This window comes from Coregonus lavaretus (genome assembly GCF_964263955.1).
Source record: "Coregonus lavaretus genome assembly, chromosome: 18".
Classification (NCBI taxonomy): Eukaryota; Metazoa; Chordata; class Actinopteri; order Salmoniformes; family Salmonidae; genus Coregonus; species Coregonus lavaretus.
In genome coordinates this window covers 34506666-34522720 of record NC_140005.1, presented here as the reverse complement: position 1 = coordinate 34522720, position 16055 = coordinate 34506666, and the positions used below count along the sequence as shown (strand labels likewise).

The window sequence follows — 16055 nt, the reverse complement described above, 5'->3', positions numbered from 1 at the left end:
ACTCAATGAGCTGTATAAGGCCATAAGCAAACAGGAAAACGCTCATCCAGAGGCGGTGCTCCTAGTGGCCGGGGACTTTAATGAAGGGAAACTTAAATCCGTTTTACCTCATTTATACCAGCATGTTAAATGTGCAACCAGAGGAAAAAAAACTCTAGACCACCTTTACTCCACACACAGAGACGCATACAAAGCTCTCCCACGCCCTCCATTTGGCAAATCTGACCATAATTATATCCTCCTGATTCCTGCTTACAAGCAAAAACTAAAGCATGAAGCACCAGTGACTCGGTCAATAAAAGAAGTGGTCAGATGACGCAGATGCTAAGCTACAGGACTGTTTTGCTAGCACAGACTGGAATATGTTCCGGGATTCTTCCGATGGCATTGAGGAGTACACCACATCAGTCACTGGTTTCATTAATAAGTGCATCGATGACGTCATCCCCACAGTGACCGTACATACATACCCCAACCAGAAGCAATGGATTACAGGCAACATCCGCACTGAGCTAATGGGTAGAGCTGCTGGTTTTAAGGAGCGGGACTGTAACCCGGACGCTTATAAGAAATCCTGCTATGCCCTCCGACGAACCATCAAACAGGCAAAGCGTCAACAAAGGACTAAGATTCAATCGTACTACACCGGCTCCGACGCCCGTCGGAAGTGGCAGGGCTTGCAAATTATTACTTCTACAAAGGGAAGCACAGCCGCGAGCTGCCCAGTGTCACAAGCCTACCAGATAAGCTAAATCACTTCTATGCTCGCTTCGAGGCAAGCAACACTGAATCATGCATGAGAGCATCAGCTGTTCCGGATGACTGTGTGATCACGCTCTCCGTAGCCAATGTGAGTAAGACCTTTAAACAGGTCAACATTCACAAGGCCTCAGGGCCAGACGGATTACCAGGACGTGTACTCCAAGCATGCGCTGACCAACTGGCAAGTGTCTTCACTGATATTTTCAACCTGTCCCTGACTGAGTCTGTAATACCAACATGTTTGTGGTCCTCTGTAGCTCAATTGGTAGAGCATGGCGCTTGTAACGCCAAGATAGTGGGTTCGATCCCCGGGACCACCCATACGTAAAAATGTATGCACACATGACTGTAAGTCGCTTTGGATAAAAGCGTCTGCTAAATGGCATATTATTATATTATTTATGTTTCAAGCAGACCACCATAGTCCCTGTGCCCAAGAACACTAAGGTAACCTGCCTAAATGATTACTGACCCGTAGCACTCACGTCTGTAGCCAAGAAGTGCTTTGAAAGGCTCACCTCAACACCATTATCCCAGAAACCCTAGAACCACTCCAATACCACCCCAACAGATCCACAGATGATGCAATCTCTAATGCACTCCACACTGCCCTTTCCCACTTGGACAAAAGGAACACCTATGTGAGAATGGAGTTCATTGACTACTGCTCAGCATTCAACACCATAGTGCCCTCAAAGCTCATCACTAAGCTAAGGATCCTGGGACTAAACACTTCCCTCTGCAACTGGATCCTGGACTTCCTGACGGGCAGCCCCCAGGTGGTAGGGGTAGGTAACAACACATCTGCCACGCTGATCCTTAACAAAGGGGCCCCTCAGGGGTGTGTGCTCAGTCCCCTCCTGTACTCCCTGTTCACCCATGACTGCATGGCCAGGCACGACTCCAACACCATCATTAAGTTTGCCGATGACACAACAGTGGTAGGCCTGATCACCAACAACGATGAGACAGCCTATAAGGAGGAGGTCAGAGACCTGGCCATATGGTGACAGGATAACAACAACCTCTCCCTCAATGTGATCAAGACAAAGGAGATGATTGTGGACTACAGAAAAACTGGACCGAGCACGCCCCCATTCTCATCGTCGGGGCTGTAGTGGAGCAAGTTGAGAGCTTCAAGTTCCTTGGTGTCCACATCACCAACAAACTATCATGGTCCAAACACACCAAGACAGTCGTGAAGAGAGCACGACAAAGCCTATTCCCCCTCAGGAGACTGAAAAGATTTGGCATGGGTCCTCAGATCCTCAAAAAGTTATACAGCTGCACCATCGAGAGCATCCTGACTGGTTGCATCACTGCCTGATATGGCAACTGCTCGGCCTCTGACCGCAACGCACTACAGAGGGTAGTGCGTACGGCCCAGTACATCACTGGGGCCAAGCTTCCCGCCATCCAGGACCTCTATATCAGGCAGTGTCAGAGGAAGGCCCTAAAAATTGTCAAAGACTCCAGCCACCCTAGTCATAGACTGTTCTCTCTGCTACCGCACGGCAAGCGGTACCGGAGCGCCAAGTTTAGGTCCTAAAGGCTTCTTAATGGTTTCTACCCCTAAGCCATAAGACTCCTGAACAGCTAATCAAATGGCTACCCGGACTATTTGCATTATCCCCCCCCATCCCCCACCCCCTCTTTTACGCTGCTGCTACTCTCTGTTTATTATCTATGCATAGTCACTTTAACTATACCTACATGTACATATTAGCTCAATTACCTCGACTAACCGGTGCCCCCGCACATTGACTCTGTACCGGTACCCCCTGTATATAGCCTCGCTACTGTTATTTTTACTGTTATTTTACTGCTTTTATTTTTTACTTATCTATTGTTTACTTAACACTTATTTTTCTTAAAACTGCATTGTTGGTTAAGGGCTTGTAAGTAAGCATTTCACCTGTTGTATTTGGTACATGTGACAAATACAATTTGATTTGATTTGATTTGATCATCACTGTTCAGTTGGTAAGGTGAGTGGACCATTGATGTCAACTGTTCGTACTGAACTAGACTGAACTGAACTAAATTGTGGGTAGTTGGACCATGGTGGAGAAGGAGCTTACCTTTGACGGAGGTGTTGGGTGGTGGGCCTTCAATGCGCAGGTTCCATGGTGGGTCCCCCTGGTTGGCGAAGTCCCTCATCTTCAGATAGCTGATGGTGAGGCGGATGATGGAAGCCTTGTCCAGCTGGCTGGTGATGGCGCCGGGCAGGGGTAGCATCTTGGCCAGCTCATAGAACTCAAAGTTCTCCTTCCCCCGCCGCGAGCGAGCCGCATCCCGGGACTTCTCCTTCCTCAGAGCCTGCAACCTGGTGGGGACAAGAGAACAGACAGGAGTTAGGACCAGGGTTGTGTTCTGTAGGGACAACACATTTTGCAACACTCTGAAACTAGGTGGGAGACGAGCAGCAAGTTAGGACATTGGTTTTGACCAGGAAGAACAGAAAGGACATACCACCATTCAACGCCATAAGCAAGTTAGCAAGCAAGCAAGACCAGGATCAGGTTAAGTAAGGAGGACATTATTTGAAATGGGGAGGGACTACCTGCACTTGGTCAATTAGAACACAGAATGTTTTGCTATGTTGTGACCTATTGAACATGACCCTGGTCCCTCTGTCAGCTCAGACACCTGACTGTTGTCATATTGTGGACTAAGTCTATGTCTGTGTCCCAAATGGCACCCTAAAAATAAATAAAGGGAATAGGATGCCATTTGGGACCTAGGCTAGGTTACAGGGCTATAGTACCAACCACGCCAATCCACAGTCCAGTCCTGGCCATTAGTGACTTGCTCTACTCCAGTGGGAACGCTCACCACAATTGATTCAGTCATTGGAATTTAGAAGTGGGTCGAAGTTCTGATTAGCTTTGGCCTTGGGTCTCACGAGACAGCCTGCTGAATGACTTTCAGATTGCTGCCTTTTTTTAACGAAAGACACTGCAATAGGCCTAGATAGATCTCTCTCTTCTCTCTGCAGCTGAAATAGTTTCACAAAATGAGCTCATATTCAAAAAGGCCAAACACTGCACTGACCTCACTTTACACTGTCTGAGAGCTCAGTGTGATATTCCCCCTCTATATTTCTACTTCAATTGATTTATTCATGTCAGCTGCCTGAACTGGTAAGTGTAACAAATATACTGCAGGTGCACATTTCTCAGATGTGTCAGAATAGATGTGTTTAAAATAGATACCTGTGCACATATACTTTATATACTATAGATACTGCCAGTTTGGAAGCCTTTGTTTAGGCCTCTAGAAGTGCAAGTGATATATTAATGTGCTGTAATGAGCAAACACTTTTCCTAGCAGCCAACCTGCTTGCACCAATCCCTTGTAATTACAGTAAAATACTGTGAAATACAAACCCCTCCCCTCAATGAATTTCATTCATTCATCCATTCATTCATTCCGATTACGGTATAATTAACTTTTTTACAGTATAATACAGTCCATTTTACGGCATTGTACTGTGTCATTACACAGTAATTGCTTTGATACCGTATTTATATTACAGTAGAGTGTACTGTAATATTAAATACATAATTGTACTTGCCACCAAGCTGTCTGTAAAATACTATCAAATTCATGCTAACCCCTTTACAGTGTACTGTACTGCATTCAGGTATATGCTTTCAAGCCCTTTATATAGAGGCAGTAGATCACATGACCTATTGAAGGACGCATGGTTGGTTATAGTCTATTGGCTTGCATCGTTCCAGTCAAACACTTCTGTCCCCTTCAGTCACTGTGTTATTTATTTTATATCAAAGAACTCGAAGCAGACAGTTCCATACTTCCATAACACAACTCCCAACTTTCTATGGTGTTCATCATCTCAAGCCATATTGAATTAAGTTGCCAATAAATCACACAGGAATCTCTGGGTTCCCCACTGGCCGACACCTAGATTAATTTTGTACCACCACAAATGCAGAATCTGTTAGAACAGACTTGAAAGATGAGGGAAGGCAGGGTTTCTGCCCTGAAGATGAAAAATGACTGTTGGTAGAGAAAATAATTTCACATTATCTTGTCGTTTAGTTATCAGTGATTCAAGACAAAAACCAACAACATTAAGCAAACGTGAAAAAGAAACAGCCAAGGCCCACCAACACTCTGTCTCTGGGTTACTACTGTATATAGATAGAGTACATAGATTCAAAAGAGGTTTGAGAAATCAATTCATGAATTTAGACATTCACAATGTCTGCAGGATTCAAATGACAATTCATCAAGCACCACTTCCCACAACCTTCATTCAGCCAAATAATGTCTTGTGGCTAACTAATACCATGCTTATAGTTGTCAAGATCAATTTATGTTAGCTTTTGTGAGCATCAAGAGTGTAATAGGATAATTTCATTGCCAAATACAGATGCACCCTCTGCCTTTACATCTAAGTAGCAGATTGCTATTCTTGATCATTTCGACCGCCCCTGCAAGAAGAAAAACACCATTTGATGGTCTGCTGCTCAGACAATATATAAAGCTAGTTGTAATGGTTGTTTGGAGGCAAAGTGCAACAGAGCAGCAGAATTTCATTTGTTCCGCAAACTTGGAAAGCATTATGTCGGCCTGCCAAATATTTCTTGATGCGCCGGGGTTGTGTGACCTTCATAAAGCAGACATATTTATCATGTTCTACCAGAGTAAATGTAAAACTTTTTTTATAAACATGAAATTAAATCATGTTGTAGTTCACAACCCAATAGCTTTTTAAGTGCCTTTTAGAAGACATGGATGAGGTCACTAACTTCTGGCTGGATTTGGTTCTGGTTCCGAGGTCACGACCCCTTCTATGGTCCACTGTCTCATCAGCCCAGCCAAGCAATTTACAAACTTGACCTCCACTATAAAAGCATCTAGACATTATCTCACATTTCTTTTAGACTAACATTTAGTTTTCAACAGCAGAGATTTGTATAAACCTTGCTGACTGTCTCTCCGACATTTGCAACATTGTTTCAATATTTAAATTCGATCTCCAGCTGTCCTCTAGTAATGAACAAGTCGGGACGAGACAGACAGGCAGGCAGCGTTTCTATGGATATATACAAGGAAATGTCAATTGAAAAAAGGCAAAACGAAACGAAGTGCAGCTACTGTAGTTTGCAGTCTTTCCAGCTTCAGTTTGAAGTGATTGTGTTAGCAGTGATTGTGTTAGCTGTGTTGTTGGCTAGCTCCTCTGAACAAGTGTCCTGGCACATTTTCTATGCCAGGCGAAATCGCGCCTAATTAGCTCATTGTTATAGATGTATCCAAATAAATGTCATTAGAAAACAGCTTAAACAAATGCAAATACAGCTACTTTGCTGTTATTCTGGCTGCACTTTTTGACGTCACTGTATGCTAGCCGTAGTTGGCTAGCAAGCAAGGGATAAGAACGTTGCCAGCCAGTATGGCAATGGAACATTTAGAACGAACGACTGGGTTGCGTCCATAGATACAGAACAAAAAGACTGAATGACTGGGTCGCGTCTCTGGCAACTGAACCAATAGAATGAACGACCAGCCGGCTTGGGTAGCAACCCTAGATTTGTGTCGGGACTATATTTTGTGGAAGGCTGAAATAGTATGAATAAATTAATTCAAATAACGTTTTTAATGAACATACAGTGCCTTCGGAAAGTATTCAGACCCCTTGACTTTTTCCACATTTTGTTAGGTTACAGCATTATTCTAAAATTGATTAAATTGTTTTTTTCCCTCATCAATCTACACACAGTACCCCATAATGACAAAGCTAATTTATACAAAACAAATAACTGAAATACCACATTTACATAAGTATTCAGAACCTTTACTCAGTACTTTGTTGAAGCACCTTTGGCAGCAATTACAGCATTGAGTCTTCTTGGGTATAACGCTACATGCTTGGCACACCTGTATTTGGGGAGTTTCTCCATTCTTCTCTGCAGATCCTCTCAAGCTCTGTCAGATTGGATGGGGAGCGTCGCTGCACAGCTATTTTCAGGTCTCTCCAGAGATGTTCGATCGGGTTCAAGTCCGGGCTCTGGCTGGGCCACTCAAGGACATTCAGAGATTAGTCTCGAAGTGACTCCTGCATTGTCTTGGCTGTGGGCTTAGGCTCATTGTCCTTCGCCCCAGTCTGAGGACCTGAGCGCTCTGGAGCAGGATAATAAAGGATCTCTCTGTACTTTGCTCTGTTTATCTTTGCCTCGATCCTGACTAGTCTCCCAGTCCCTGCCACTGAAAAACACCCCCACAGCATGATGCTGCCACCACCATGCTTCACCGTAGGGATGGTGCCAGGTTTCCTCCAGGCGTGACGCTTGGCATTCAGGCCAAAGAGTTTAATCTTCGTTTCATCAGACCAGAGAATCTTGTTTCTCATGGTTTGAGAGTCTTTAGGTGCCTTTTGGCAAACTCCAAGCGGGCTGTCATGTGCCTTTTACTGAGGAGTGGCTTCCGTCTGGCTCAGTCTGCTCAGTTTGGCCGGGTGGCCAGCTCTAGGAAGAGTTTTGGTGGTTCCAAACTTCTTCCATTTAAGAATGATGGAGGCCACTGTGTTCTTGGGGACCTTCAAAGCTGCAGAAACGTTTTGGTATCCTTCCCCAGCTCTACGGACAATTCCTTCGACCTCATGGCTTGGTTTTTGCTCTGACATGCACTGTCAACTGTGGGACCTTATATAGACAGGTGTGTGCCTTTCCAAACCATGTCCAATCAATGCAATTTACCACAGGTTGACTCCAATCAAGTTGTAGAAACATCTCAAGGATAATCAATGGAAACAGGATGCACCTGAGCTCCATTTCGAGTCTCATAGCAAAGGGTCTGAATACTTATGTAATAAGGTAATTCTGTTTTAGATTTGTAATAAATGTGTAAACATTTAAAAAAACCTGTTTTCACTTTGTCATTGTGGGGTATTGTATTTTTATTTATTTCATCCATTTTTTAATAAGGCTGTAACGTAACAACATGTGGAAAAAGTCAAGGGGTCTGAATACTTTCCGAAGGCACTGTATGTCAATCATTATTTTAATATGTTGGTAACCCGTTGTATAAAGGTGATAATGCCATCGAAGCCAATGCTTCTCGGGCATTATCACTTAAATTCTGCAATATGTAGATAACCTCATAGTCTGTATTTTACACCACATTCTTCACATCCTGTACTAGTAATGTATCAACATCATGCTCACATAGCAATCACAGAGCGGTCACTATGCTGCTCCCAGTAGGGTGTCAGCTGCCCATGTTTAAAAAGAGACTGACCAGTGGTAGGGAGCATAAGCGGAACAGCTTCACAATCTGTCATTCCCATTGTCCCAGAAAAGCCTGGTTATCAAGAGGAAACTGATCATTGTGTAGAGAGAGCCATCTCCATCACCTACACTACAGTACACCATACACAATGGTGGCACAACCCCACCACATTCTTTTTGCATCATTTTCAAATGACTCTGTACATTCTGAATCATACAAACCCACATCCATACACAAATATCAATGACATCATAGAGAAAAAAACATACTGGTTGGTAAGTGTTTACTTGAAAATAGAATGCAACCAATGTGAGGGGTGGCTGATAGGGATCTGTGTGTACGAATAGAGAGTTGCATTGTTTTCACATTTCCTGCTTTCCTTCATCTAGAAGAGAACTCCAGAGTACAGTTAGTATTGTAAAAATGGAAAAGACTTGTGAAAAGTCGAGATTAGAGACATGAAATGTACACAGAACAGGACATTTCTCACAGTAACAGGGTTCCAAAACAGAGAGTCGATTTAAGTCAATTAGCTTTGACTTATATACTGACGGGGTAACTTACAGTATAATAATAACGTTATTATAATAATACAAACCAGACTAAACGTACCGCTAATAAAGCATGTGTCGCTTTTAATGAACTAGAAGATGGCAACTTACAGTACCTAATGTCTTTCTCAAGCAAAACCATAAGATATCTTTAGATGTGGTTGTGCAGCAAACAACAACAAAGCAGCTAGAGTGGTCATTGGCCAATGACATTAATGGACATCTTTAATGGAGGTGACACACCTTGGTGAGCCTGCTGTCTAAGATATCACTCTATTTAGCCAATCAGCGAACCACCCACCATTCAACTTTTGAGGGCAAGGAGAATACATCAAGCGGCTGAAACTTGGGTGCAAATGATCATTTAGGATTGAAGTAATTGGTTTCATCAGTGTTGAAAAGGCAGCCAGAGCAAAATGCCACTTTAGATTAGGGCCCTCCTCCTGAAGAAATGGATGACACCACTGATCGGGGGACTAAATGCCAAAACTAATCAATTGCTTTTGTGACTCTGGCTCTCCATGCAGCAGTAAAAAGAGAGGGTGCACTAGGTTCTCTTTCTCATTATAGAAAATGCTATCTCCTTAGTAACATAATTTAACTTCTCATCAACTTGGTCACACTGTGTCATCAAACCTGTCCAAACCCCCGGCAGACAATGAGGGGTTATGAAAAACAACCTTGTTCGGGGTTAGGCCCCATTTATAAATACCACCAAGACTGGACAACACCAGGGCCCATATTCACGAAACAACCAGAGTAGGAGTGCTCATCCAGGATCAGTTTAGCTTTTTAGATCATAATGAATATAATTATATGGGCAAGGGAGACCTGATCCTAGATCAGGACTCCCACTCTGAGATGGTTTTTGAAGACCCCAAGGACATGCATGGATTTGTGCTGTAGCATTGTACGCTACACTAACATGTACACAACATTTATCCTGTATTTAAATAAGGTGGTCAAATAAAAATGCTAAGCAGCTGTACAGTATCACAGGTGTTCATCAACATTTACAGTACTATAAGTAGAAACACATTCGTATGAAGTTCATAAGATTCAATGATGCTGTGACATCTATCTTTTCAGTTAGTTGTAACACCATACTGTTAAAGGAAAACTCCACCCAAAAACTATCTTTTGGCATTTGTTTCATTAGTCCATTGTTGATATAGTCCCAAAATGTTTTGCATGTCAGCAATCAAGTTTTCAAGATATATAACTTTCAAAATACAGAAATACAGCCGGTATGATGCATTTTGCTTCATATGGTGTTGAGTTTTCCATTATATGATGCAAAATGCATAATAGCGGCTATATTTCTGTATTTTGAAAGTTATATATCTTGAAAACTTGATTGCTGACATGCAAAACATGTTGTGACTATATCAACAATGGACTAATGAAACAAATACCAAAAGATCGTTTCTGGGTGGAATTTTCCTTTAACTCCATTAAAAAGTGTTCTATTTCTCTATGGTTAACGCTAACTGTTCATCTTTATATTGGAAGGTTGTTGTTTCTCCCTTTTAATACCATTTAAGGTCTGTCTGCACATCAGACTATCCTATCAGTCTGTGAAGGGGATGGTCTACTGCCACGGATGTCCATTGCCCTTATTAAGGTTGCCATTACGCTCTGTGTCCCAGGTGACATTGATGTCCTCAGAGCTGCCTGTGTGTGTGCGTGTGTGTGTGTGTGTGTGTGTGCGTGTGTGTGTGTGTGTGTGTCTGTGATCTGTGTGTGCAAGTCTGGTGCCTGTTTCATAGCTAAATGCACAAAAGCAGTAATTGTATCAGGTGCATGATTATAAAGCACTTGAAGTTCACACAGTAGTGTTTATTTAAAATATAAAGGCAATTCTGGATGTTATTGAACAGGCCTCTGTCACAGTGGGTCTAGTAAGGTTGTTGATGGACCAACACAGTACCACACTAATAACCATTGTAGCACCAAGGCTGTTGAAGCTCATCTCATACATTGAACCAACAGCATATATTATTGTTAGGCTTTGTGATCAACACTCATAAATGAGTCCCTAGAAATTCAATGAAAGAACAAATAAAAACCTGTTGATTGAGTAAATTGGAATCCTTAAGAGCCAATTAAAAAAGACAAATAATAAAAGGTGGATTCAAAATGTATTAATCTGAACTCATTTTCATTTTGCTGCTTTCATTCTTTCTGTTGTTGTTGTTGTTGTTGTTGTTTTTCTACCTCTCGCTGTGGTATTGATGCCATTAAATGAAATACCTGCTGTAACACAAAGGAGGGAACATAAAGATGAGGAGAGAGAGAGAGAGAGGTTTATGAAGAGAGAAGAGAGAGAGGCAGGCCAAGTCATTAATCAGCCATCTTGCTACATATTGATTCAACTACAATGATGCGGTCATTTGGATAAATAATAGCCAGCAAATTATGCAGGATGAAACCCTGCTGTTAGTGAATGAGAATAATCCCCCTTTGTACTGAAAAATCCACCACCTGCAGCTCGGAGGCTAGGAAACCTGCTAGGTGGAGGAGTGGGCCTGCCAGGCTGCTGTGATTACCAGCAGTAGGGGAAACATTGAGAGGAGAGCTACCATTGTCCTCCGTAGCGCTCAGAAGGTCAGTGTGTGTGTGTGTGTGCTCAGAGGGTCAGGGTCTGTATGGCTCTTCTCAGGGTGGTCATGCGGACGCTTGGCTGCTCCATCAGGCTCACAGCAACTAGACTGGAGCTTATTTCACTGTTTCTTGTAGGATGATGCAGAATGGACATGAATATAGACGCTGGAGGAGACTGTATTTATGGATGAAACAAGGCCTCATACTGACACAGATTGCTTATCCTTATCCTTTAATTCAAATTCTATCATTAGGAGGGATGTGCCAGAATGGACACGTATTGTATACCACAGGAGGCTGCTGAGGGGAGGACGGCTCATAATAATGGCTAGAACGGAGTGAATGGAATGGTATCAAACACGTGGAACCAATTTCCTTCATTTTGCAAATATTTTTCTTTCTAGCTCAGCATTGTTGGGAATGGGCTCGTAGGTAAGCATTTCTCGATAAAGTCTACACCTGTTGTATTCGGCGCATGTGACCAATTACATTTTATTTCATTTGCTTGATGTGTTTGATACCATTCCATTGATTCTGTTCCAGCCATTACTATGAGCCTGTCCTCCCAAATTAAAGTGCCACCAGTCACCTGTGGTATACACAAACGGATATACAGTGCATTCGGAAAGTATTCAGACCCCTTCCCTTTTTCCATATTTTGTTACGTTACAGCCTTATTCTAAAATTGATTAAATTATTTATTTTTCTCATCAATCTACACACAATACCCCATAACGGCAAAGCGAAAACAGGTTTTTATAAATTTTTGCAAATGTATTAAAAATAAAGAACAGAAATACCTTATTTATGTAAGTATTCAGACCCTTTGCTATGAGACTCAAAATTTAGCTCAGGTGCATCCTTGAGATGTTTCTACAGCTTCAATGGAGTCCACCTGTTGTAAATTCAATTGATTGGACATGATTTGGAAAGGCACACACTTGTCTACATAAGATATATATATATGTAGTCCCCTGTAGCTCAGTTGGTAGAGCACGCTTGCAACGCCAGGGTTGTGGGTTCGTTTCCCACGTGGGGCCAGTATGAAAATGTATGTATGGATAAGAGCGTCTGCTAAATGACATTTATATTTATTTATATCCCACAGTTGACAGCGTATGTCAGAGCAAAAACCAAGCCATGAGATCGAAGGAATTGTCCGTAGAGCTCCGAGACAGGATTGTGTCGAGGCACAGATCTGGGGAAGGGTCCCAAAATATTTCTGCAGCATTGAAGGTTCCCAAAAACACAGTGGCATCCATCATTCTTAAATGGAAGAAGTTTGGAACCACCAAGACTCTTCCTAAAGCTGGCCGCCTGGCCAAACTGAGCAATCGGGGGAGAAGGGCCTTGGTCAGGGAGGTGACCAAGAACCCGATGGTCACTCTGATAGAGCTTCAGAGTTCCTCTGTGGAGATGGGAGAACCTTCCAGAAGTACAACCATCTCTGCAGCACTCCATCAATCAGGCCTTTATAGTAGAGTGGCCAGACAGAAGCCACTCCTCAGTAAAAGGCACTTGACAGCCAGCTTGGAGTTTGCCAAAAGGCACCTAAAGGACTCTCAGACCATGAGAAACAAGATTCTCTGGTCTGAAACCAAGATTGGACTCTTTGGCCTGAATGCCAAGCGTCACGTCTGGAGGAAATCTGGCACCATCTCTATGGTGAAGCATGGTGGTGGCAGCATCATGCTGTGGGGATGTTTTTCAGCGGCAGGGACTGGGAGACTAGTCATGATCGAGGGAAAGATGAACTGAGCAAAGTACAGAGAGATCCTTGATGAAAACCTGCTCCAGAGCACTCAGGACCCCAGACTGGGGCAAAGGTTCACCTTCCAACAGGACAATGACCCTAAGCACACAGCCAACACAACGCAGGAGTGGCTTTGGGACAATTCTCTGAATGTCCTTGAGTGGCCCAGCCAGAGCCCGGAATTCAACCCGATTGAACATCTCTGGAGAGACCTGAAAATAGCTGTGCATCGACACTCCCCATCCAACCTGACAGAGCTTGAGAGGATCTGCAGAGAAGAATGGGAGAAACTCCCCAAATACAGGTGTGCCAAGCTTATAGCATCAGCCTCGAGGCTGTAATCGCTGCCAAAGGTGCTTCAGCAAAGTACTGAGTAAAGGGTCTGAATACTTATGTAAATGTGATATTTTCCGGGTTTTTTTTGTTGAAAACATTTGCAAAAAATTCTAAAAACTGTTTTTTGCTTTGTCATTATGGGGTACTGATGAGGGGGGGGAAACAATTTATTCCATTTTAGAATAAGGCTGTAACGTAACAAAATGTGGAAAAAGTCAAGGGGTCTGAATACTTTCCGAATGCACTGTACGTGCAAACACGCAGACACGCACACGTTTGCATGGGAGGAGAAGATGAGATTTCAACTTCAACAACGCTTCCTACAAGCTATCATGCACCACAATAAATCATTTTTGGCCATTTTATTTTTTTGCTACTTGATTCAAAGCCCAAATAACATAACCATTTCTTTCAGGCTATGTAAATCTACTCTGATTCTAAATCAACAGTGACTATGCAGCAGGGTGTAAAGTCTTAATACCTCCAGCACACCACTTCCCTGAGCCTGCATATCTTCATTACAGTGGGAATCATCTTATTGTTGGATTAAACTTACTGCATACGACTAAACACACACAGCCACATAATGAAATACACAACTAGCAACAAGCTGTTTGGACAAGGGATTGGTTCCATTCCAAGTCAAAAATCCCCCAACAAAGGAAAAGAGACAGAAGACAGAGTGCATAAAAGCAGTAAATCAGATTCACTCAAGGAATTAAGTATAAACGTATTAATCAATTTATGCAGGGCAGACTCAATAGTTATGACTGTGGTATAAACACACACATGAAGTTATTAAACCACACTGACAACAAAAGCAAAACATCTCAGTAACAGACAATGTAACAGGTGGTACTGTTTTAAAACAGAATAGTTTATTCTCACAGAACCCCCTCAGGGTTTTAGTGTGTGAATATCAACCTTTTAAGTCAATAGTGTAATCTCTCATCAGTTGTGGTTGTATAATGTGCAGGTGTGTGTGTGTGTGTGTGCTTATGGTGTAGAATTGTCTTGTGCTCTGCCTGCTTGAGACCCGCAGGTTGTAGACAGAGAGGGCAGACTGAGAAGACAGTTGTCAATGGCCAAGGTCACCAGGTTGCCTGTTCAGACTGGAGCTAGTGTGTGCGTCCCAAATGGCACCATATTCCCTATACAGTGCACTACTTTTGACCAGAGCTCTATGGGCCCTGGTCAAAAGTAGTGCACTATAGAGGGAATAGGGTGCAATTTGGGACAATTTGGGATAGAGACACTGTTTCCCAGTGAGCTCCAATCTCCCCCACCACAGAGTTGTACTGTATGTACCCATGAACACTGGGGGAGGGTGGCAGCTTCAATGTACACAACACACACAGACACACACACACACACACACACACAAGCATAGACATAGGTACAGACACACACACACACACACCAAATGTTAAATGCTAGTGGAGCGTGTCCATAAAATAAAAAGGAATTGCGTCCGGGGACTGAAACCAGAATCAGATATTACCTGCTGTCTTGATTAATAGTTTCTCTCCTGTATGCTTTGAATTTAAAGCCCCCCAGCTCTCTCTCTCTCTCTCTCTCTCCTCCATGGAAAAATGTATGTGTCCCAAATGGCACCCTATTCCCTAGGGCCCTGATCAAAAGTAGTACACTATGTAGGGAGTAGGGTGCCATTTGGGACGAAGCCAATAACTTCTCTATTTTTACGATGGACTCATCCAAACCTGGAAGTGGGACTGGGGGGCCCACCAATACATTTTGGTTTCAATTTGCATTGCAATGTTTTTAAATTCATAGCTGACTTTAATTTGCTGCGGATATGGTTGTTTGCATTTACCTCAAGCATGGAAAACTGGTACTGGTCTGCAGTACAGGGAAACTGATTGCTACATACTGTATGAAATAGGAATAAACAAATCTTACTACAGCTAAACAGAGGCATATGTGGCTTGCAGCCTTGCACACCGGGACCTTATGAGACAGACATGTCCATAATGACTACTAGCAGATGTGTGGTGAGAGCCACTGTAATGAGGGCAAGGATGATGAAATCTTGATAGCCACAATGCTTGATGGCCAAAACTCAGAAAGCGCTGAGGTTAGAGAGGTGAGCCACTGACAGAAGGGTTGCCAGTTTGAATCCCAGGGCTTATGGGGAAAAACAGTGGTGAGTGAGGAGAGTTGCTGGTATCAGAAGGTTGTCTTCTGGTTCTTGGTTGTCTGCAGTGATCTGGTGTCTTCTGTTTGTCCAACTGGTTAGTCTGCAGTGATGTCGCATCAAGAGGCTTAGTACAGAATGACGGCGGCTCCGCCCGCTCAGTGGATCCATCGCCACAGCGGGCGAGGCAAATCCCGTTAGCTGTGAATAAAGCCATTTGGGCCAGCTACAGGTAAGCCTGACGCAATGCGATTACATGGCAAGAGCAGTGCCTGAAAGCCCCAGTGCCAACACAATACCCTCTGTCAGCCTTCCCATTTCTGCCATACCATTCCATTAATGGAAATCCTGTTAAAAGGTGTGACACACCAATTTTTTAATCCCAAATAGCAACCTAGTTCCTTTATAGTGCACTAATTTAGACCAGAACCTTAAAGGCCCTGGTCAGAAGTAGTGCACTATATAGGCAATAGGGTGCTATTTGTGATGCAGAAACACTGTACGAGAGAAAGAAAGAGGGGATTGTGGGAGATTTAAAGGATTCTGGGTAATGTTGAGTTAATTCACCATATCAACAAAGTTATGATCAATGGTAAAATGATTTGGACGTAGCTTTATAACAGCTACTGTATGTCTG

General features: G+C 43.0%; 1 protein-coding gene across 1 annotated transcript in view; it reads right to left on the bottom strand.

Annotated features, from left to right (window-relative positions):
• Positions 1-16055, bottom strand: part of LOC311145234 (neuronal PAS domain-containing protein 3-like) — a gene marked incomplete at both ends in the record, with an annotated part of 312893 nt that overhangs the window by 191422 nt on the left and 105416 nt on the right. Inside the window, one exon of the mRNA XM_084181466.1 lies at positions 2844-3088. Coding sequence (XP_084037592.1) covers positions 2844-3088 — 245 coding nt within the window. The remainder of the gene's footprint in view (positions 1-2843; positions 3089-16055) is intronic.